This window comes from Peromyscus leucopus, chromosome 1, assembly GCF_004664715.2.
Source record: "Peromyscus leucopus breed LL Stock chromosome 1, UCI_PerLeu_2.1, whole genome shotgun sequence".
In the NCBI taxonomy this organism is placed as follows: Eukaryota; Metazoa; Chordata; class Mammalia; order Rodentia; family Cricetidae; genus Peromyscus; species Peromyscus leucopus.
Genome location: NC_051063.1, coordinates 91,044,640 through 91,068,647, shown reverse-complemented (window position 1 = coordinate 91,068,647; position 24,008 = coordinate 91,044,640). Strand labels below are relative to the sequence as shown.

General features: G+C 44.7%; 2 protein-coding genes across 3 annotated transcripts in view; one reads left to right on the top strand and one right to left on the bottom strand.

Moving 5' to 3' along the window:
* Spon1 (spondin 1) overlaps positions 1–6,603 on the top strand; it is a 286,372-nt gene extending 279,769 nt beyond the window's left edge. Inside the window, exons 14-16 of the mRNA XM_028875878.2 lie at positions 623–787; positions 2,547–2,810; positions 5,042–6,603. Of these exons, the coding sequence (XP_028731711.1) occupies positions 623–787; positions 2,547–2,810; positions 5,042–5,205 (593 nt within the window). The 3' untranslated portion in view covers positions 5,206–6,603. The remainder of the gene's footprint in view (positions 1–622; positions 788–2,546; positions 2,811–5,041) is intronic.
* A 9,012-nt stretch (positions 6,604–15,615) lies between these two features.
* Positions 15,616–24,008, bottom strand: part of Rras2 (RAS related 2) — a 75,253-nt gene continuing 66,860 nt past the window's right edge. For both annotated transcript variants that reach the window (XM_028875880.2, XM_037211336.1), the window contains exons 5-6: positions 18,601–18,719; positions 15,616–17,087 (exon numbers count right to left, since the gene is read on the bottom strand). In XM_028875880.2, coding sequence (XP_028731713.1) covers positions 17,000–17,087; positions 18,601–18,719 — 207 coding nt within the window. In that variant the 3' untranslated portion in view covers positions 15,616–16,999. The remainder of the gene's footprint in view (positions 17,088–18,600; positions 18,720–24,008) is intronic.

Below are 24,008 nucleotides of genomic sequence, written 5' to 3'. Positions count from 1 at the left end.
GGGTTTCATTGTGAAGCCCTGACTGGCCTGGAACTGGCTATGCAGACCAGGTTTGCCTTGAACTCATAGAAAGTCCCCCTGTTCTGCCTCCCAAGTGCTGAGATTAAAAGTGTGCACCACGATGCCCAGCACATTCTTGTTTTGCGATAGCCATGTTAGGCGTTGTAAGGTACAACTGTGCCCACTCTATATGCAAATGCTTATGAGTGCACATGTGTGTGTGCACACACGCGCACACACACTGCAGCACTGAGCCAATTCCTGTCTGGAGCATCAAGTGAGGAGTGTTCTTAGTGAGGCCTTATTAAATCCATACTAACTATAGATTTAATTAAATCTAGTGACTCCATTAACTCAGTGATTTCTCTGTTGAGAACTTGCGCTCAACTTCACTGAACCTCACCTGGTATAATGTCACGACCACCGGCTGGGCCACAGGAGATCCAGGAGGGGTAATAAGCACAATAGGCTGAGAACCACTTCCGGCCCAGGCTGTTCACTATGAACCTAGGGTCCAGTTCCATTCTATTCCAGTGGCCAGTGCTGGTGGGAGTTTTATAGTGCCAAGATCAAAGGCAACACAGGTGCCTGTTCTCAGTGCCAAACTTGGCTCTTGACCTAGACACCATCCCGTGCTTGCTGTCTCCCTGGTCCGAGTGGAGCGACTGTAGCGTAACCTGTGGGAAGGGCATGCGGACCCGCCAGCGGATGCTCAAGTCTCTGGCAGAGCTAGGTGACTGTAACGAGGAACTGGAGCAGGTGGAGAAGTGCATGCTGCCAGAATGCCGTAAGTACAGGGTCCTGGAAGCCCAATCCTTACCTCCTCCAAAGTTCCTTGGTCCAGTGAGCCCCCAACCAGCTATGTGCTAATACTGCCAGACAGGGAGATGGCTTAATAGATAAACCACTTTGTATATAAGCATGGGGACCGGGATTTGGGTCCCAGAACCCACATAAAAGCCCAGCCAGACCAGCTGGAATCAGTGCTCTGTAGGTTCAGCAAGAGACCCTCTCTCAGAAAATACAACAGAGAACAATGGAGGAAACACTAGAAATCATCTTTAGGCTTAGACATGCCTGTGCATACAGATACATATTCAAAAGGACATAGACTGTTAAGATCCTATAGTGAGACGAATTTGTCCAGGAGGAAGAGTGGTGTTTGGATCTGTATTGGCAGAAACTCTTCAAGCACAACATGACTGGGAAGACTAACTAGGAGACGAATACTAAATACGTAGCACAAGTTGATCTCCCTCAGTCCTTTCCCTGTGCCCCACCCACCCCACTTACGGGCTTGTATGACCCATGAACTTTCTGAATCTTCCAATTCTATCCCTGCACCATGTAATCATTTTATTTACCCCTAACTAGAGGCTGGCATTAAGTCAATTACTCCAGCAGGCTGGTAAGAAGGAGGAAGAAAAAAGCCAGGTTCTCAAAAACATCTGCCCACATCTCCCTCTGAAATCTGTAGTCAACAGCCGATATGGCTTATCCCTATCCCTCAATTTCCCAGTCCATAGAACAGCAAAACACTTTCTGGGCTCCTCTGACGATGAAAGCCAGCTACTGGCACCAAGTGTGAGCAGGTGCAGACCTCCATCAGAACTCAGCAGCCTCGGGCTTTACTGCCCATACTTAGCACACAGCTACCTCAATGACTGGGCTCTAGGGCCTTCACCTAATGGTGACAGTCACCAATTCAAACAAGTCTTTCTATCCACAGGGGCCATTAAAGGGGACCAGGAAATGAACACCTGCAGGGCACTGCTGGGAGCAAATAGCTCATTTAATCCTCATAGCCCAATTTAAAAGAACTACAATTATCCCCATTTAGCAGACAAGCTCCCTTAGGGAAAGAGGCCGGAAAACACTTACTGAAAGAGTGTTATCATTTGCCTCCTCGGACACATCCTGAAAAATCAGACCAAAATGCTGTTTGCCCTCACACTGTGAGGTGCTTGCTTAGTAAGAAGGCTAGATCTTTTATTGTGATAAGCCATAAAACACCTCTTGCTCTTGATCCTGTGTAGAATTTCTTATCCCAGGCTCTTGTAATTACACAGCCCACGATATGCAAGATGCAGATGAGGTGTAGAATAAGAAAGGCTACATGGGCTTGAGAAAGGCCCAAGTGTGTATGGCTCCACGCAGGCAAGCTTCCTGCAATCGTGTTCTCTCCAAAGGCTATGAAGAGAAACCATTCGCTGAAGACCACTATGGTTTCTCTGAGGAAATCTAGGTTCCTTGAGACTGTGCGGGCTGGTCAGTGCCACTGGTATGACTATTCCAGGAAGTTGCAGGGCAAAGCATGAGGCTACGAAAACACCTTCAAAGTCCCCATTACCTTAAGTCACAGAGGAGTCAGAATGAGAAGAGTGTGTGTGGGTCATGGCCTGCCACCAACCTTGTCCCTACTACTTATTGAGTCTAGATAATGCCACTGCCGCTAGAAACCAGTTTCTCCTGGTGGGCAGCACAGTTGGGGTGGCCAAAGGGGTATACTTGACTGTTTGGTTTCACACCTGTCTGTATCTTGCCAGCCATTGACTGTGAACTCAGTGAGTGGTCCCAGTGGTCTGAATGTAACAAGTCATGCGGGAAAGGCCATATGATTCGAACCCGGACAATCCAAATGGAGCCTCAGTTTGGAGGTGTGCCCTGCCCGGAGACTGTGCAACGCAAGAAGTGCCGTGCCCGGAAATGCCTTCGCAACCCGTCAGTCCAGAAGCTGCGCTGGAGGGAGGCCCGAGAGAGCAGGCGCAGTGAGCAGCTGAGGGAGGAGTCGGAGGGAGAGCAGTTCCCAGGTACAGTTCCCCTGGGACCAGGATGGGTGGGGCTGCTCTGAGCTCAAAGAAAGAGAGGCACTTCCCGGATTATCCAGATCAAATTTTGATTCCAAATACTAAGAAAGCAAAACTTAAACAGAAGAGATTGGGTGAATATTTGTAGAAAAAAAAATGATAATTAGCTGTCAAAATAGATTTTCAAGCAAAGAGCCTCTAGAAAGTGTACACGGTTCTTTCTTCACACTTGTAAAACACCTTGTTCACAATCAGCTTGATTAACAACCCCATTTGCTCCTGTAAAAGGGCAAATGGCAGCACAGATGGACGTATGTATGAGAGAGCCTGATTGTTTAGGGACATCTGGACTCCTCAAATCAAACCATCCCTCCTTAAGTGCAGAACAAGACTGCCCTGGCCTGTGGCGTCTCAGTTTAATGTTAACCACAAAGCTCAGCACTTGGATTTCTTTCTCCACATTAACATGGACCCAGGCTGCCACATAAATGGTCAACACTCCACCAGAACACTGAACCGAGTGCAGAGGAAGCCAGAGAATCGGCACAGCACAAACTGAAGTTCCAGGAAATGGCAGAGCAGAGAAAGCTTGCCAGATAAGAAGCATTCATGCAGATAAAAAGTGGGAAACATAAACCCATTCTTTTAAATCATCATCACCCCGGTCTAGAGAGATGCCTACTCTTTCAGAGGACCCAGGTACAATTCCCAGCACCCACATGGTGGCTCACAACATTCTGTAACTCCAGTCCCGGGGATCAGATGCTCTCTGGCCTCCACAGGCATTTGTGTGCATATGGTGTATAGACAGGCAAAACATAAACACACACACACACACAAAAGGAAAATGAAAAAATAGTAATAACCCCTACATGGGATGGAACTGCTGAATGAGCTGGTCCAAACCAAGAAAGCCAAATGACTGACAGACCAACAAAATGAAGAGTTAAGACAACCCATGGTTAAGTCCTGGGCACAGACCATTAATGCTCTTTGAATTCCCTGGAGGCAAAGAAGGCAGCCATATAAAAAAGCCAGAGTCCAGTGACTCTTTCTTAATACAGTCCATTTACTGTGGCGCTTGCCTTTAATCCCAGCACTTGGGAATCAGGCCAGCCTGGTCTACAAAGCTAGTTCTAGCACAGCAAAGGCTACACAAAGAAACTGTCTCCACAAACAAACAAACAAAGCGGGGCACCTCATTCTCCAGTGTAGAGATCGACTAAATCTACAGGTCCTTTCCTTAAGGAGTGTTCCTATACCAAGCTGTCTGTGGCAGGCGGTAAGTCATCAGTCCCTACCAGTTAAAGGCAGCTAAATGCTCAGTAGTTTCTCCAGGAAACTTGGCTGTGGTATGATAAACAGGTACCTAATACATACATAGTCATGAGCATGCTGTGTTCAAAGGAGAGCTATATGGATTGCTACTGATGTGTATGAACAAGAGAACTCATCTCTGGAGGTCAAGGACGGCATGTTCATGTTTCGTAGGAAGAAGAATTGTTTGTTTTACTCAGTATTTGGTTAGGCTGAAAACTCGGGCAGGAAGGCTCATGAGTAGTTCAGTGCTCCTGGCTGGTCACCACTTACAAGTCAGTGCTTTAAGCAATTTTTGTTTTGTTTTTCAAGACAGGGTTTCTCTGTGAAACAGTCCTGACTGTCCTGGAACTCACTCTGTAGACCAGGCTAGCTTCGAACTCACAGAGATCCACCTGCCTCTGCCTTCCAAGTGCTGGGACTAAAGGCGTGCGCCACCACCGCCCGGCTAAGCAAACCTTTTAACATGATCCTGCAGCTCACATACAAGCTGGCTTAGCTTCACTCTTCTGGGATTGAGCTGTGTTGGACTCATTCTCATTTGTGTAGCCACAATCAAGTGAGGCCCCAGCCTCCCCTGCTTTCCTGGGGCCTCTTTCCACAGGGCCCCTCGAGTGAGGTCGGCCAGACGTGCTCACACCTACATTTTTTTCAGGCACGGTTTTCGCTCACATCCTATTACCCGAAGCAAACCAAGCCTAGGTTCATGGGGTGAGGAAACAGACTCTGCCCTTCAACAGGAAGAGATCCAGTGCATTGATGGCAGAAGTTTTGCAACCCACCACATATGAGCAAGCAATCCCTAATACAAGCAGTAGGCATTAGTTAATTCAACCACTCATTACATTGAGAAGCGAGGGGTAGACAACTCATTAGAAGTCACCTGCTGGCCTAACCAGGCATTCTCCTACTTTCAGGCTGTCGGATGCGCCCGTGGACAGCCTGGTCAGAATGCACCAAAATGTGCGGAGGTGGGATTCAGGAGCGCTACATGACTGTGAAGAAGAGGTTCAAAAGCTCCCAGTTTACCAGCTGCAAAGACAAGAAGGAGATCAGAGCATGTAACGTGCACCCTTGTTAGCAGGGGTACAACTCCCCGGGGCTGCATTCCAGAGTTCAGTCACCAATAAGGTTGGGTGGTTTGTTTGCTTGTTTACGATGATTTCAATTGTGTCCACTAGTTTTCATTTTTATGGTGTGGTTTGCCCAGTAGTCTTATGGATGCCAAGGGACATCCTGTCTGAATACTTCTTGGTGGGTGTAGGCCAAGTGGGGCACCCTTGTCCTCAGGCAGCCCTCTTCCTATGCTGCAGTGAGTAGTATTGGTTCACCTTGTACTAAACTTAAGTGTGTCCCTCTGGAGCATCCCCCTGGTCAAGCAGGACAGAGACCCTGGATACATCCACAAGGAGAAGCAATCATGTGCTCGGGTGCCAGGATGCAGCATGCAAGGAGACACACATGAGATGCAAAGGACGGGTTCCCCTTTCTCACCTTTGGCCTGCTCACTCTTGCAGAAAGCTCTTTACCTTTTCATTTAGCACAACTCCAGGTATCTTGGTAAGTCTCCTCAGTCATGAGCTCTCCAGGCCCTTGAGGAGAAGCACTAAGGTGGGGTGGCTTTTATATTCTTCAAACCTGATACTGGTTTGTGACGTCACAAGAGCAGCAAGTGACAATGGCTGCTTTATTTAACTGTAAGAGGTGATAAAGGCAATTAAGCATAAACTACATGTCCCTTGGGTTTTGACTGCTGGTGCCGTAACTGTCCTAAGGAGACAGGGCACGACCCTTTGTCAAGAGATTCTTCTTTGAACCAATGAAGACAGTAAAATGGGTACTAGTCCCAAATGTGACTTAAAATCTTCGTACAGAGCCAGACCTTTTAGGTTTCCCAGACTTTCTTAGAGCTAAGCATTTTAGCTCTGAGAACTACCTGCTTTGTCAGTCAGAAAGCCCCCACGTTAATTCCTCAACAAAAATACTATCTTCCCTACTTAAAAGTTTTTAAAGTCATGATAGTTTATAGTTAGAGAGGAGAGAGACAACCTATTCCCATGACTAGGACACAAACCTAGAAGAAGGGTTATTCAATCACGCCTGTGCCTGACTTCCGGACCGGGGCCCTGGTCCCCTGTGGACAGTCGGAAGGAAGGCCAGGGCTTCCCACCTACTTCCAAGCCATGAGCAGCACACTGAATCCATGCAGTCTAATGACCAACAGTCAGAGTAAAGGGACGTTGGTCTCTGATGTGATCTCGTCAGCAGGTTTGGCTCGTGCATCTGTTCAAACTATCATCATGTTCTTTTGCAAGTCTGTGTTTATTACCGCTTCATCCAAATACACTGTGGGCAAGATGCACACAGTGCTTTGATTATACTACTTTAAGAATCTGCATTAAACACATCAGGATTATTTCCGGCCACATCTATGTACAACCCCCGAATATGTATTTTCCTTAACACAAGAGAGCCTGTTCAATAAAAAAAAAAAAAAAAAAAAAAAAAGAACAAACCTTTCTGGGTCTGTCTTTGCTTTTAGGCCACTAAGAGGTAGGAGGGCTGAGTCTTTTTACAGTTGTTACGCAGTTCATTTTCAGGAAAAGATGGGGCATCTGTCCCCTCCAGACGGGCCACTGACATCACACCCCACAGCCATCTGAAGCTTGGATTATTTCCAACATTATTTTTAGATATTTTAATGGATTGCTTTCTCCTTCAAAGGAGTAGAATACAAAGAAATGAGAGGCTTAAATTTCCACTTGAAACCCCCAAAATTGCCCCTCCAAAATAAAGTCCTGATTAAAAAAAAAAATCTACCCTGCCTACTTCTGCAACATCCTCCAAGTGATCTTAATGTAAACTTAACCTCAATCTATGAAAATCAAAGTTCCTTCAGATGGTGGCAGGCTTCCCTAGCATCTCCTGTTCTTATCTGATCCCAGTTGGGGATAATTTTTAACCCTGATTTGGAAGACTTTTCAAAACCAGAAAACTGACTAATGGCCAAGAAGAGAATGAGAAACATGCTATTGTCGTTAGTTTTATTGCTTTGTTTGCAATGGGGAATTTGTGGAGTCAAATCTCTTTCTTACCAAAGTTTTATGTTAGGTAGTTGTCATTTTCTCTGACTAACCAAACATTTTGGAAGTAAGTTTTTTGTTTTGTTTTGTTTTGTTTTGTTTTTAAACTACAGATGCAATCTGTTTGGACTTCTACTTGGGCTAATAAAAGAGAACCCACACTGTACGTTCATCAGACATTGGGTCAATCTCCTGTCACTGAGCAAATGTGGCACGCGCATAGGTGTTTTGCTTTTTTGTTTGTTTGTTTGTTTTGATTTTTTGAGACAGGGTTTCTCTGTGTAGCTTTGCGCCTTTCCTGGATCTCGCTCTGTAGACCAGGCTGGCCTCGGACTCACAGAGATCCACCTGCCTCTGCCTCCCAAGTGCTGGGATTAAAGGCGTGCGCCACCACTGCCTGGCGTGTTTTGCTTTTTTAAATGGCCTTTCCTCACAAGACCTCCCTTGGAGCACATGTCACGTCAAGCCATCTTGACTCTGAGCTCTTCAATAACTGGTGACATCTGTCCCCTGCTCACTGCTCTAAGTGCTGGATACTGATCACATTACTGATTCTGGAGACAAAACTTAGCAGTGAAGGTCCAGATGAAAACCTGAGCTAAAGCAGCTTGTCCGTGGCTACCCAGAGGAGGCGGACCTGGGAAGCAACCTCCTCTTGCTTTTAAAGCCCACACTTTTTAAAGAGCTTTTTTTTAATTTTTATCATCATCATCATCATCATCATCATTTTGGTTTTTAGAGACAGGGTTTTACCTCTGTAGTCCTGGAACTCATTCTGTAGTACCCCAAGGCTAACCTCAGATTCAGAAATCCATCTGCTCCTGCCTCCCAAGTGCTGAGATTAAAGTTATTTGCTGCCATGCCTGGCCCTTATTTATTTATTTATTTATTTATTATTTATTTATTTATTTATTTACTTACTTACTTACTTACTCATTTATTTGTGTGTGTGTGTGTGTGTGTGTGTGTGTGTGTGTGTGTGTGTGTGTGTGTTTGGTTTTGGTTTTCGAGACGGAGTTTCTCTATATAGCCCTGGCTGTCCTGGAACTCACTTTGTAAAACAGGCTGGCCTCGAACTCACAGAAATCTGCCTGCCTCTGCCTCCCTCAAGACATGTGCCACCACCACCTCCTGGCTTGCCAATGTGTTTTTTTCTGAGGGAAATCTGCCGCAGCAAGTGAGACTAAAACCTGGGCTCCTTCAGACCCAGAAGTGAAAAACGTACCAAGAACCCACGCGGTGCTTTCACTTGAGCTGTCTCCTGCACATGCATTCAGCACACTCAAGGACTGCAAGCAACAGGCAAGAGCACACATCCCTGCAGGCCTTCAGCACTCTGGAACCTGTCAGAACCTATCCACATGCTGCATGGCTGATGCGTCAATGCATAAACATTCTCTCTGTCCAATTACCTCTGTGCCCTGTTTTCATTAAGCCTCCATGTTTCAGACAACAGAAAGTGAAAACAAAATCTTGGATCACACATGGTGGAAGCTGTATTCCCAATACTAGAGAGGCCATTCTAAGCCAGCAAAGCCTACCTCAAAGTATCTTGTTAAATTCAGAAAACTCAGAGTCACATGGGCCTCAGCAGACCATTTCATGACAGTCTGACCTGGAATTTTCAAAGCCCAGCTTTAGAAATTCTTGTTACATAGAGTTAAACTACAAAGAAGTATAATATTTACACCCTAGAGAAATGCATACTATTATCCAAGCAAGACTAAACCATAAATGTTTAATTTCTACTTAAAACTCAGACCCAAGACAGCCATTTCTACCACGTTGCTATTTGGAACTGATGATTTCAATACTCCTATTCTTCTTGTTCTTCACACTGCCCAAAGTAGAGAGAAGAAAAATAAATCCCCTTTGAAAATGATTGAAATTCAGTAACAAATTATAAATAGCAACTACATGTTAATTAGCACGGGGCTAATTCTTCCATTTAAATCCTGTGAAACTGAAAGCAGATCTGTATTAAAATGTCACATTTAAATGATGGCGCCTGCTTTCGAACCCCTAAGGGCTCAAAGGCAGTGTATGTATCCTAGGACAGAAGTGCAAAGACTGTAAAGGTGAAGCCCAGGGAATCTGGATTCATGCCACAGCCACCTCTGAGCATCTGTGACCGTCATTTCTGCTGTTCTGGTCTCAGGACTCACCTACTCTTCCCACACTAAAGAGCTCTTCATTCTCACCTTCGTAGTTCAGCTAATTCTTACCCAGAGAACAGGTCTCAGAATAACCAGCTCTACTCCACCTGCTCCTCACTGCTTCGTAAACCACTAAGTGCCCACCTTTTTGCTGAATCTGGCGACAGTTGCATTTTGGTCACCTATAACGAAAAATGTCACGACAAATAAAATTTACATGCATAATTTCTAACGGTTATCATCAGAGTGCGATGCAATTTCAGGCCGTTTCACTTAACATTCATGGTGTCTTCACATAAGATGGCATTCATTAACATCTCACAGTGCTCAAAATATCCCTCTCTCTAGCATACTGATTAGTTAACAGGCTCATATTTTAAGCCATTACATACTCAGACAATTTTCCTTTACCTCAAGTAATTTCTAAGTATTAAAAGAAGAGTGGGGGCTGGTGAGACAGCTCAGTGGGTAAGGGCACCCACTACCAACCCTGATGACCTGACTACAATCCTCAGGACCTACATGGTAGAGGAGAACCAGCTCACACAAGCAAGCTGTCCTCTGACCTACACGTCCTGCTGAATGAGCCTAACCTGCAATAATCAGCCTAGCTAGGACGTCAGAAGGGTCACTTGGAAACACCATCTCCAGCTGCCCGGGCACTCTTCGGTGCTGCTTGAAGCAGGACCTGCGCTTTATAATCACATTCACAAAGGAGATGCAAAAAACGGAAACCGTGTGCTGAGAAACCTTTACAGTAACTGGACACTGCCGATAGCCAAGAGGGTGGTTATTTCCTAGTTCAGTTCATTGCACTTAGCAAAAATGTCAGTCCACAACACTGGGCACTAAGATGTTTTAAAATGGGCTTAAACGGCCCGAGAAGCACTGAACTGTGATTCCCAGCCACAGAGGTCGCCCCTCATCCCCATTTCCTTTTCCCTTTCCTGCCCACTCTCTGTCCAGGGCCTTCCCATGTAAACCACTGTGGCCTCGAACTTGTGATCTCATGATTCTCCTGACCCAGCCTCCTAAGTGCTTGAATTACCAGCCTGCTCCAGCCTATATGGCTAAACTGTAGACTTCTAACTCTCTCAAAACTAAGTATGCAGACTTTAACAACTACTTTGGGGTTGGCCTTCCTACTTTCCTCAGCTGACTACTTTGCACTGATTGGCTCTTAGCACTCAGTTTGTTGGTTTGTTTTTCCCAGACAAGGTTTCTCTATCTGTCTGTCCAAGCCAGGCTGTCCTTGGAACTCGCTCTGTAGAACAGGCTGGCCTCAAACTCACAGAGATCTGCCTGCCTCTGCCTCCTGACTCCTGGGATTAAAGGCGTGAGCCGCCACCTAGCCTTATAGCTTACTCACTAACAAAACATCTGCCCATGATCCAGCTTTGTCAAAGAACTTTCCCAACTGCAGACCAATTTCTAAACTGTCTTATTAAATAAAAAACATGGAGCCAGATATAGGGGTTAAAGCCTGAGAGAGATCAGAGAAATAGGAAGAGCCACAGCTAACCTTACCTCACCAACTCTGCAGCTTCCAAAATGCAAGATACTTCCCGTCTACGCACACCTATATGCCTTGCTGTTCTGCCATCTGATTTGCTCTGTCCAGCTACATCACTTCCTCTTCCTGCCCAGCACTGTCACTTCCTGACTGTCTGTACAGACCTCCAGACCTCCATGGTTAAATAGTGTTGGAATTTAAGACGTGTGCCACCACACCTGGCTCTGTTTTGAGTGTGGCCTTGAACTCACAGAGATCCAGATAGATCCCTGCCTGCCAAGTGATAGGATTAAAGGTGTGTGCTACCATTGCCTGACTTTCTTTGTTTACTTATAATGGCTTGCTTTTACCTCTGATCTCCAGGCAAGCTTTATTTATTAAAGCACAAATAAAATATCACCACACCCAACAGCCCACACTCACCTCCTCCATTTTCTTACCAATCACACTGCAACTCTTACCTGGTTTCTACAACCTGACACCTCGAACAAAGCTAATAAAGTCTGACTCCTGATGCCTCACTTGCCACTCAAAGTTTCTTACCATCCCAGGGATGAGCTTCCTTAAAATACAGGCTCTTGGGGCCAGGAAGTGTCTTAGCAGACAAGCCTAAACTGAGCCTGATCCCCAAAAGTTTAATGTCTGGAACCCAGGTAAAAAGCCAGATGCAGAAATGCACATCTGTAACCCCAGCCCTCCTACAGCAGGAGAACTGCCCCTGAAGCCCAGGTGACAGCTAGCCAAAGTACACAGTGCAGAGACAGAAAGGAGATTCTACCTCTATGAGGCAGAAGGCAAGAACCTACTCCTGTATAGTCCCTTCACTTGTGTGGGTGCATGTGTGCATGGTACATGTGTGGCCCAGCATTCAACCACAGACCCACACCCCCCACATACTTCAGACTCCTGGTTGTCTCTTTTCTGGCTGCTTCTCTTAGTTGTTTTCTGGCTCTTAATTTTCTATTCCCAATTGTGTTTTTTTTCCCCCAAATTTTACCCTTTACTCAACAGTATTAGCCAGTTTGCCTACCTCTTCCATCACTAATTCAATTAGTCTCGGGCCCTCTTTCAGCTCCAATCCTTACCCCAACTTCCTGACTACCTTATATGAGTGCCATACATTTCCATCACTACAGCCCCCATGCTCCTTAATTATGGCACCATCACTGTTCCGTACAGCAAAGCTCAGTGTTTAAGAGTCTCACACATTTCCCAGAGACACCTCTAATGTCCAGTCCCCCTTCACCCATGTTACTTCATCACCACACCTCTGGAAACATTCATTCATCAAATGGCTTTTCCGTGCACAGCAGGTAACATAGGTGACCCATGTTCTATCCTCACAGTGCCTATGATACTAGGACGGGGCAATCATCTATCACCCCCCTCCGCCATTCATATGACCGCTGGATTAGATCCCAGTGTCTCCAGTTCAGAATCCCTGGCAGTCTCTATGTAGAGAAGGCCATCCATTGAAATGGCCCTGACAACCCAACCTAGTCTAACTGCCGTATCTGTCCTGATGTACTTATTCTCTTCAGCACCCACCAAATCCAGCCAGTGCTGCATCACTCTCTCCCCAGAAGACCTGCCTTCTCCCTTTTCTCCTCTCTTCCCCATCTCAAATCCTACCAATCTTCCTAGCTCCAGCAAACTACTATCCATTCAGATCTTCCAGGAACACCTCATAACCACTACTAGAGTCCTGCACAAAGAAATCTACTTAGTCACATATTTTTAAGGAAAGTAACTTTTTTTTGCTTAAAACGATACTTTGAAAACAATCTAGTTGGCCATCATCTCCTTCTACATACTTGCCTACTACCTGTTCAGTGAAGAAGAAGTGAATCCAGAAAAGTCACGTGTTGTTTAAAAGTTGCAGGAGAAGCAGGCTAGTCCTCAGTTACAGGCAACCCTGAGACATCACACTTTTACAAAGGCAAAGGATAAAGTGATCAACTTACACTATGAAACTCTGAAGCTTCAAATGTAGCAGTTGTCAAAGTGACATGTATCAATGACAGTGCAATGTCCGGCTCTGAAACATGTAAACATCAGAGCATGCAATACAGGAAGAAAACCCCTAGGTCACAATTTCTTTACAGTCCTCTCAGAAAATCCTGTTTGAAATCCCACATAAATAAAGAGGCAGGAGAGTGTGAAGTTAGAGAAGAAACCTCAAATGTTACAGGGAAGGGCTTGGCAAACCACAACCCTCAAGTAAACTCCAGCCCATCACCTGTTGTCATGGAGAACAGTCTCTGCATAGCTGAAGGGATGGGAAACAAATGCAGAATAATATTAATATTCCATATGGCGAAAGTATGAAGCACCAACTTCAGTCACATTCACTTATCTAGTTACCTGCTTTCTGTATCTGTTTCTGTGGAAGATCTATAGAGTCTGGGTAGCTGGGGCAGAGACCACATGGCCTGCAGAGTCTAAGATGATGTTTAGTATATGTCCCTATATAAGGAAAGATGCCAACTCCCAGGCAGAGAAACTAAAATGGCCAAGACACAGACTATTCAGGTCTTAAGACAGACAGCTCTTTGTAATGAACCAGTGTTAGCCTTCCTGCCTGAGAAAATCAGAAACTGAACCATGGTGGTGGCGGGGGGTGGGGGTGGGGGTGCTATGCATAAGCCCAAAGTCCTAGCTACTCATGAGGCAGAAGCAGGAAGGTAACTTGAACCCAGAAGAACAAAGCCAGCCTGGGCAAGACAGCCAGGCCCTGTCTCAAAAATAACAAAGGTGTATGAGAGATTAAATACATAAAACAGTGGCTCATGGACATTGAACACAGAGTGAGTCTTAAGGCTCCTTGGCTTCTAGCCTAAAGACCATCTCCAATTACAGAAGGCCCAGGGAATTCCAGGCAGAACACAAACGTTTCCTTGAACTGGGGCAACAGACACTGGAGCCCAAGGAAACTTTGAAGCAGCCAGAAGTTGCTGTAGAATGTTCTAGAGTATTATAAAAAGACTACATGGGGGGGGGACCCCAAACTATGCACAGGGTCAAAGAGTCCTTGCCAAATATTAAGTGTATATATGGGTCACTGGACCTCAGTCAAGGAGAGATCTGAGGGCTGTGGAAAGACTACTTCCACATAGTTCATAAAGGGCGAGGGGTTACCTGAGTTCCCACATGCCAAGCTAGAGAGTGCTTACACTCAGGGCATTCACTAGTGGACTACTCTATCCCGAGAAAATGCTATTTCAGACTGCATTAAGTTTCTAAAAAAGACCCAGAAGGTTCAAACTGAAGAGCAATATACACAAACTGGTTACAGAACAAAGCTAATGAAGAAGCGGTGACCAGATCAACACCCAACAACATAAAATATGCAACGTTCATCATCCAAGCAAAAGTTGAATGTGTGAAAAACCAGGATCATAACTAAATAAAAATCACACACCAGAAACAAATACAAACGACATACAGAGGTGCAGGATCAACAGAATATCAGAGTGCTACCCTAACCACATTCAAATGCTCCAAGCAGGCTTTCCCAAGCAGAGTTCTGCAAGAGAAGTCAGCCAGCCCTGTGGAGCTCTCTGAGGGATTATTTCCCATTACACCTTGCCATTCTAGACGCACAGTGAGAAGTTAAGTTGTAACACAACAGGCATCAGGACTCAGCTCTCTGAGAAAGGGCGAGAAAGGCTGGTTAAGAGGAAAGTACAGACATAATGGGGACTGAAGTGTATATATATAGATACAGATAGAAAGAAATTTGCTGGGCATGGTGGGGGTGGCATACACCTTGTACTTCCGGCACACGGGAGATAAAAACACCTCCCATGATTGCTACAAAGTCAAGGCCAAGCTGATCTACACAGTGAATTCTAGGCCAGCCAGAGCTACGCAGAGAGATAACACCTCCAAAGAAGGGGATGGAAGGAAACAGGAGAGGGAAGGGGGAGAAGAGGAAGGGAGGGAAGGGAAACAGGGGGGATCAAAGAGCCAGGAGTGGAACACACAACTTACAACCCCAACACTCAAACTCAAGCAGGAAATCCTGGGCTCGAGGTCAGCTTGAACTACACAGTTTTAGATCAAGCTGGTCTACTTAGTAAGACCTTATAAAAATTCTAGAAAGCAAAACACAACCTGTGAGAAAATGCATTAAACAGGATTACCAGGAGAGCAAACATGTGCAGAAATAAGCTTGGAGAAGCTGAAGATGCAGCCATGAAAGTACACAACATGGAGTAGAGAGTGAGGAACTCCCCCAAGAAACCCGGATATTACAGGCTAGCTCTTAGTATCTAGTCACCTATGACAGACAACCAGGAAACGTCCCCACCAAGGATATACACAGTTCTAGTGAGGCATCAGAGATAAAGACAAGCTCACTAGCTTCCCGGGCAGGAGTTTTAGCAGAAACTTGAACAGTAAGTCTATATATGTAATCACAAAACACAATAAAATTAGGTGATTTTTGTTTGTGTTTAAATATAAACATCAGGTCCTCTGCCAAAGTTATCTTAGAAGTCATCCTTGGGGTCTATGTGAATTAGTCACCTTCCTCTCCCCTACAGCTGGGGGTTCTCTGTTAAGAACATCTCAGAGAAAAAGGTACAAACCACTGACCTCAAGAAAGCACCAGAACTGTAAGCTCACCGCAGAACTAACTCCCTAAGACGCCGCCGTGTACGAAGGGCAGGGCTACTCGAGTCGGTCCTGTATCCCTCACAGAAGCCTGGCATGGAAAAAGGAGCCGTCAAGCGCTGTCTGGTGATAACAGATCAACTTTAATTCTAGCACCTGAAGCTATACAAGGGTCCACTTTATAAACTTCATGGGACTGTTGTACACATTCAATAAAGTGACCACTGTGCAATACCACTGAGAGTCGCAAAACCAGGAACACACTTTGAATTGCTTAAACACAATCCACAGAGTTAAAAACAAAATCAGAAGCCATCCACAGTTACACTAATTGTCAAGTAGAGGTTGTACACGGAATACTTGATATAACAAGTCAATAACCTAGCAGGGACATTGAACGCGACTTCACAGTCTCGTCCTGTTGTGTTCTGTCGAGAAGTTTTTCTGATTATTGGCCACTGGTGGATGTAACAAGGACCAAGGGTTTCCCCTTTTTCTTTGTCAGTTAACAGTGAACAGTGAGAATTAAATACTCATCTTTACATATACACAAGATACGCTGTGAAAGCATATTCGCTTACAAACATATAAAAATACTTGTTAACTAGTTTGATAAGAAAATAACGTATAAAAGTATATAGCAAAAAACATTAATCATCTCTGACTCTGGAAAGATCAATTCCATATTTTATATTACATCAAACAAAAAACGGTTTTACTTTGTTTGGGTTTTTGTTTTTGTTTTTGAAATCCCATAACCAGGAATACTTAAAAAGGAAGACAGACAGGAATCATCACTCTTACCCTTACCACGGCTGGGAAAAGAAATCAAGTTCATTGAAACACCTAAGTGTAGAACAAGGCCAAACATTTGGCCACAGAGAATATTGTCATCTTGAAGGAGGCATAATAACAAAGGCTTGATCAGCAGTTTTTAATCCATAAATACAACAGGCATTTTGGTATTCTGGCCACTGGAAAACAAAAGCTGTAGCATCAGAAAAGGTCTGAGATGTCTCACTTTTGTAGATTCCATTCAGTGTATTTAAGGTTAATGAAAGTTGACATCAAAAGTTTTAAAGATAGGCAAAAATTCACATTAAAAAAAAAAAAAGACCCTCCCTATGTTTCTATTTAGAGTAACAGTAGGCAACATGATTCCAGAAGTTAAAAATGACTTCACAACCTATGACTTCAGCTTAGCAAACAGCTCAGCTTCCAAACTTGGTTCATCCCTATTAAAATGTAAGCCCTTAAAGAATGCATCTGTGTGTGTAGTCGTGTGTTTTAAAGGAATCAGATCATATCTGAAGCAGCCTTAGTGTTTCCTTTACAGTGGTCTGGGAAAGACCGTTACATTAGCTTCGCAGAAAGGGTTAGCCAGCTTCTTGGTGTAAGGCTAACACGGTGATCATCAGTCTAAGGCTACAAAGGTACCAGCATGATGTAAACGTTAACAGAGATGAGGGCTTCCCTGGCAGTTGTCAGCTAAAACTCATGGAACTCTTAGGAAATGATACAATGGCAGCCTTTCTTGTCTTTTTCCTTCCGGGTTGGTTCTGGTGACGGAGGGCATTCTTGCTCTTGAAATTTCCTGTAAGACGGAGAGATGTGAATAGTATCGCCATTAGTAATCTCCCAGTACAAATGCAGGTTATTTCTGGACCTGCTGCACTGAAATGTACACACTTCTTGGCGTTCCACTAGGAGTGAGAGCAAATCCTTGAAAGGAAAGGAGGGGGTCAAACTCGAGAGTGGAGCTGTTTGCCAAGCAGGGGAGGTCCTCACACGAGAATGAACGGAGGTGTCCAAGCTGCTTCCCTGGGTGAATCCTGAATCAGACAGAGGCCTGTGTGTGTGTTCTCTTCCTAAGCTGAAGTTCCTGGACTCAAAGATATGCTGAAGCAATAATCCTGCACCACAGAGGACGATGGAAAAGTACCTTCTAGTGCTAGACACGCTGGCTGGCTTCCCGGACTCTCTGGTTTTTAGATGGGAATAATAAAAAACCTACCTCTTCACAACTGTTATGAGGACTTAAGACTACAAGAAATCCTCATGCCTGGATGATTGACAGGTGGGACTCTCGGATTCTTGAGAGTCAAAAGGAAAGACAGGTATTTGACTAAGGTAGTAATTACTTTAAGAAGGAATTGCTTTATCAGTTAACACTAAAATGAAGTGGGGTGAGGAGGGCTGGGAAGCAAAACCCTCCAGGTTAACACTGCTAAGCCACAGTGCAGTGGCGCCCAGTCCATTCACACTGCCGAGCGACTGTCACTGCTGTCTACTTCTGCAAAGCTGAACCTCAGAAACTAAACTTGCAGCCGCTTTCTTCCCTTCCACACACGGAAACCACACCTCAGGGGTCAATTGGCTGAGACTCACAGTGAACAGGGCCCCCTCCACGTGCCTGTCAAAGCTATCTAATTAGCAGAGATGGCCAGGAGACGGGAAAGAGGATGAGACCGAGCCTCAAGGACTCAAAAGCAACTAATCCCGAGCAGCTTATTCTGTGCTGCATGCACAACAGGCCTCATCCACCACCTCAAGCAGCTTACAATCCACGAATACTTTCTAAACCAGAGGCTTCTTTATAGGCTGGAATGTTACACATTTATGTCTTACTGGGGGCCAACACCTGAGAGAGGATGGAATCCCGGCCGCCTGCGTTGCTCTTGGCCTAGCAGGGGTTTGGCAGGAACTAGGAATCTGAAATTTGGATTCAATTCCCAGAGCTTAAGAGACAGTGAGAGTAACAGAAACCATTCAGCTCTCTGGGTCGTAGTAAGGATTAAATGTAGTAACGTTGAAAGAATGTCACTCAGTGTCTGACAGAGACTTGATTAGCGGCTGTCATCACTACCGTCAAAGCATTTACCATTTTCAAAATCCTCACATGTACTTTCTACTTCAACTTAAGATAATTAGATGAGATTTTTATGGGTTGCAAGTGCCTAGAATATGCTATGTATTTAGTTGAAATTTACCCCATGGTGTGCACCAGCCCACTAGGAAGCACTCACTCCTACTTACAATTCCCTCTCTCACTACCAACGCTGTACCGTCATCTATTAAAACACACACCTAGCACATGCTCTGCTTACCTTATAACCCGGACAAGTTCATGGAAAGCTTGATCTACGTTCATCCTGATCTTAGCCGACGCCTCCATGTACGTGACCTTGAGCTGCCTCGCTAACTGCTGCCCTTCTTCCTGTGTTACCTGAAATGGATACAGTGGTTGTGTTTGAGGCACAGTATTAGCAACTCCAGGGGGCCTGTCTAAGCCTGGCTATATGCATATGGTGCTACTACACCTCCTGGAGTCCAGGCTGACTCATCATAAGGGATGGACAGACACCACAGTGCCACACAATCTGAAGCCCACCTCTGCACAACTCAGAAGAATGCACCTGTAACAGAAACACAGTTGGCCTGCAATATCCATGGGTTCAACCAACTGCAAATCAAAAAACACTTCAGCTGAGCTAGATGTGGTGGCATACTCTTAGAATCCCAGCACTCCTGGAGGTAGAGGAAGGAGCATCAGGAATTCAGGGCCATCCTTGCCTACATAGCAAGTTTGAGACTACCTGACTCATCTCCAAAACAAAATAAAACCAAGCCCTAGGCTGAACGGTAACTGTAGTGAGCATGTGCATCTTTAATCTGGCCATTAATCCTAAACAATACAGAACAAGGGTTTACATAGCATTTATGCCATATTAGGCATTTAAGTAATACAGAGATGTTTTCAAATATACAAGAAAGTATGCATAGGTTATATGCAAATTCTCTGCTTCTATATATAAGAGACTTTCATGCATCTAAAGATTCTGGTGTCTCTAGGAGTCCTGGAACCAACCTCTATTGCTACCAAAGGACATCTGCACCAAAGGACAGCTGCACTAACTCTCAAGGTTTAGTTTAGAGATGATACCAGAAGCATTAGATATAACTTTACAGGAAGAAAAAATAAAAAATGTTGTAAAGGTGCCGCCTAACCCTATAAAGGGGGTCAGGAAGAGCTTGCCTGAGGAAGTGGTTTAAGTATTAAATAGAGTCTTTAGCTAAGGGGCGGCAGGGTAAGAAAATAGCTAAGGCAAAAGAAGAGAGAGAAGGAGAGGGAGGGAGGAGGGAGAGAGGGGGGGGGAGAGGGAGGAGGGAGGGAGGCATGAATAAGGCTTGTGGGAGACCTTAAGAGGAAATGGGCTTGGCTTGCCCGGCCTAGAATTTGAAAATTGAAAAGCTGTAAGGGAACCAGCAAGGGATGGAGAGGGATTCAGGTTTCTCAGGCCACAGGACCACCTTGCTGTCTTGGCCAGTACCTGGTATATAGGAAACGTAATGTATGTGGAGAGCAGTGGCAAGCTGGAGTGGTGAATAGGACCACGGTGGTAGGAGAGAGAGGGAGGGAGGGAGGAAGGGAGGGAGAGAGGGAGGGAGGGAGAGAGGATAAGGCAGAAGCCATTAATTATCACTAAATACCCTCTGCATTTTAAACACAAAGGATCCCAAAAGCAATACTTCCCTAAAGTCAGTACACCGTATTTGTTTATATTTGCATAAATCCCAGAGTTTAAAATTGTGGTTTCCTGGAACATGTGTCTTACTACTATCCTCAAAGTGAACACCTGGAGAAAGTTGGAAAAATCAGATGTGAAGAGTACCTGGGACCCACTTGCTCCCCCCGCCAAAAAAAAACCCACAACCTGCCATTCTCTTTTCAATCATTAACTTGTTCACTGTAAGAATGCAGTCATAACCATTACATATTTCATACTCAGAAACATTCTGAAGTTATCCAGGTTTCTGCACAGTCAGGTGCCTGTTCTACACTGCTCTGCAGATTCCTTTTTGGTAGATGCCTGGGCTCCTTTCTCTGGCCTCAATGCACTGCCCAGCACTGCCCATCCTCACGCAGTGAAAGGGGTACTTCTGACCTCTGCTGATCTTGGGGTCAAGGCACTCCGCCTATCATTAAGTATGTTGTCAGTTATAGAATTTTATTAAAAATGTCCTTTATCCAATTAACAAAAGTTCCGACTATTCTGTTTATAAAGGGAATTATCAAGACTGAACGTCAGATATTATCAATTCTTTTTTCTACTGAGATGGTGTGATTTTTCCTTTTTGGTTTGTTGACATGATGAATTATGATAGCTCATTTTCACTCCTGAAATAAACTCTGCTGGGCACACTACCTACTGTTAAATCTGATTTACTAGTATTTTCTTAAGAATTTTCACATGGGGGCTGGAAAGATGGCTCAGAGGTTAAAAGCACTGGCTGCTCTTCCAGAGGACCTGGGTTCAATTCCCAGCAACCACCTGGTGGATCACAACCATCTGTAATGAGATCTGGTACCCTCTTCTGGCCTGCAGACATACATGCAGAGAACATTGTATACATAATAAATAAATCTTTAAAAAGGAAGAATTCTTACATGTATGCTCAGCAGAGAGAATGGATCATGATTTTTCTTTTCTTTTCTTTTTTACCATTATCCCTCATTTTATTTGTTCTTGAACATCACATGAATGGGCTAATACATAAGCGCCTTATGTGTCTGGGTTTGTTCCCTCTACATGTTATTTATGACTTTCATCCATATCATTGTGTGTACAGAGAGTTCCTCTACATGGATGTGCTGTGTTCCATTGTAGAGATATTTGTTCACCCATTCACCATGTGTTGATGGACACCAGGGCTGTTTCCAGCTTTGTTGAGATAGAATTCATATAGTGGGCTGGAGATGTAGCTCGGTTGGAAGAATGCTTGCCTAGCATTCGTGAACCCTAGTTTCAGTCTCTGGCATTGTACATGCATGGTAATACATACCTATAATCCCAGCACTCAGAAGGTATAAAAGAATAAAGAAGTCAAGGTCATCGGTTATATAGTGAATTTGAGGTCAGCCTGGGCTACAAGAGATCCTGTCTCAAAAGGGGTGGAGAACTGGAGAGATGAGTCAGCAGTTAACAGCACTTCATACTCTTGAAGAGGACCTGGATTCAGGTATTCAGCTTCCAGCACCCATATGGTGGCTCACAACTATCTGTCACTACAGTTCCAGGTGGTTACAGTTCCAGGTTTTGATGGTTAGGACATTCTTCTGGCCATCAACGGTACTGCACCCACATGCTACAAATACATAGATTCAGGCAATACATTCACACACATAAAATAAAAATAAAGATTTTTTAAAAAGATGCAATCTGCTGGCTGGTGGTGGCGGCAGTGCACGCCTTTAATCCCAGCACTCGGGAGGCAGAGGCAGGTGGATATCTGTGAGTTTAAGGACAGTCTGGTCTATGAAGCAAGTTCCAGGACAGTGAGGGCTGTTACACAGAGAAACAGTGTCTCAAAAAAATAAAAAAATATATAGTTTAGTATAATTCACCAGCAACTCCATCTGGGCTTAGTGTTTTCTTTGAAGGCAAGTGTGACAAATGTATTTGACAGACAGGGAACTACCCAGCCAATCTATTTGGATTTTGAGTAGCTTTGGTGGTTTCTGGGAAGGTGACCATTGTATCTACTTTACTGGATTTACTGATGTCATGTTCTTTATAGCATTTATGCTTTACATATTTTGTAAGATGTAAAGTGATGAGATGTCTTTCATCATTGTGGTCCCCTCCTCTTTCACTGGGGCTCAAATCTAGAGGTTCATACGCATTAAATAAGTTCATGGTGGGTGGATGGGTGGGGAGGGAGGGAGGGAGGGAGGGAGGAGGAGGAAGGAAGGAAGGAGGGAGGGAGGGAGGGAGGGAGGGAGGGAGGGAGGGAGGGAGGGAGGGAGGGACAGACAATAGACCAAGACAGACAGACAGATCTGATCTTTCTGGCTGGAGGCTTGACAGTCTGGTCTACCTTACAAAAGCCAGTTTCTTGTGTAGTTCCCATTCCTTTGGTCTTTCCTTTGTGGCAATGGGCCCTGCACACACCACGCACACCTTCTTCCACTGACCCACCCTTTCTCCACTTCCCTCCGCACTCCGATTTTAATTTGCTGGTTTTCTTTTCTAATATACCTATTTAGTGGCACAAGCAACTCCTAGAACAGCCCATAAATCCTGACATGCTGTATTTGCGTATAAGTTGCATCTCGTTCAGAATTCTTTGTAGTCTTTTAAATTTTCCCCTTTAAGTGTTAGAAATACCCTAGTTACTTGGGAATTTGGACATTTCCTCTGTTATTAATGCCCATATCAATGCCACTGCCACCAGAATGCACGTGTTATCTGACAAGGCTTCCTTCAAATTTGAGGCTTGCTTTACAACCTGTTCTTATCTCAAAATAACGCAAACCCTGTGCCTACCCCTGTGCCTACCGTTGGGTGGAATGTCCATTAGGAGTCAGTTAGGACAAGGTGGCTGATGGTCCTGTTTTCTTTCCATTTCTCTCCACGTTAAGTGCAGCTCTGTCTTTTTCTCTCTGTGATTCTTTTAACTCTTACTTCAGGAATTCTGAAGCTGTTAAGGTGTGCGAATGCCTAGGATCATTAAATCCTTGTGGTGAATTAGTCTCTATCACTGTGAAACAACTCTCTTTACCCCGGTAATTCACTGGCTCTAAAATCTATGTAATTGCTCTCTTTACGGCCACTTTCACCGTGGCCAGCACAGCGTATCACACCCCATCCTTCTATTCTAAGTAGGTTGTGTGTCTGTAAGCTGAAAGTACAGGTCTTGAAAACCTGGCTTTTTCATCCAGTCTGACCCAGCTCTTTCCATTGAGACCCTGAGACCTCCTCTCTTTACCCTTTGTTCTGTGTGTACCTCTTCTGCCTTTTGGGCTAAGAACTATTTCTACATCAGCCATTCTGCCATTGGCTAATTGACTTCATGTCTGTTAGACTACCTCAGTGGCTGCTTCGGACTTCAGGCTATGTGGTGCTATTTTATTTGTATGTTAATAAATAAAGTTTGCCTAGAGATCAGAGGACATAGCCAGCCATAAACAAAAGTCAGGCAGTGGTAGCACACGCCCTTAATCCGATCACATGGCAAGCAGAGTCTCTGTGTGTTCAGGGCCACACTAGGGAACAGCCAAGCATGGTGACACACGCCTTTAATCCCAGTACCAACCATAGAGACCTGGAGGTCTGTACAGACAGGCAGTGACAAGGAAGTGAGGTAGCTGGGCTAAGAGCCAATGAGAGGGCACAACAGCAGGCAATAAAGGTGCAGGTTAGACAGGAAGAAGCTCTCTCTTGGGAAGCTACAGTGGCGTGGTGAGCTAAGGTTAGCTGGTGGTTCTCACTATTTCTCTGATCTCTGAGGCTTTCACCCCTATATTTGGCTCCGTGTTTCTTATTTAATAAGACTGTTTAGAAATTTGTCTACAAGTCTACACTTTAATTCATCGTCATATTTGATGTGGTCAAACCAGTTCACACACGGCATGAGACCTGTACAATGCTGCTCTGCCTTCTTGCTCTTTTCTGGTGTTACCAGCTTTTGCCTCACATTATTTTTTGCTTCAAACATTTAATTTTCAGATTTA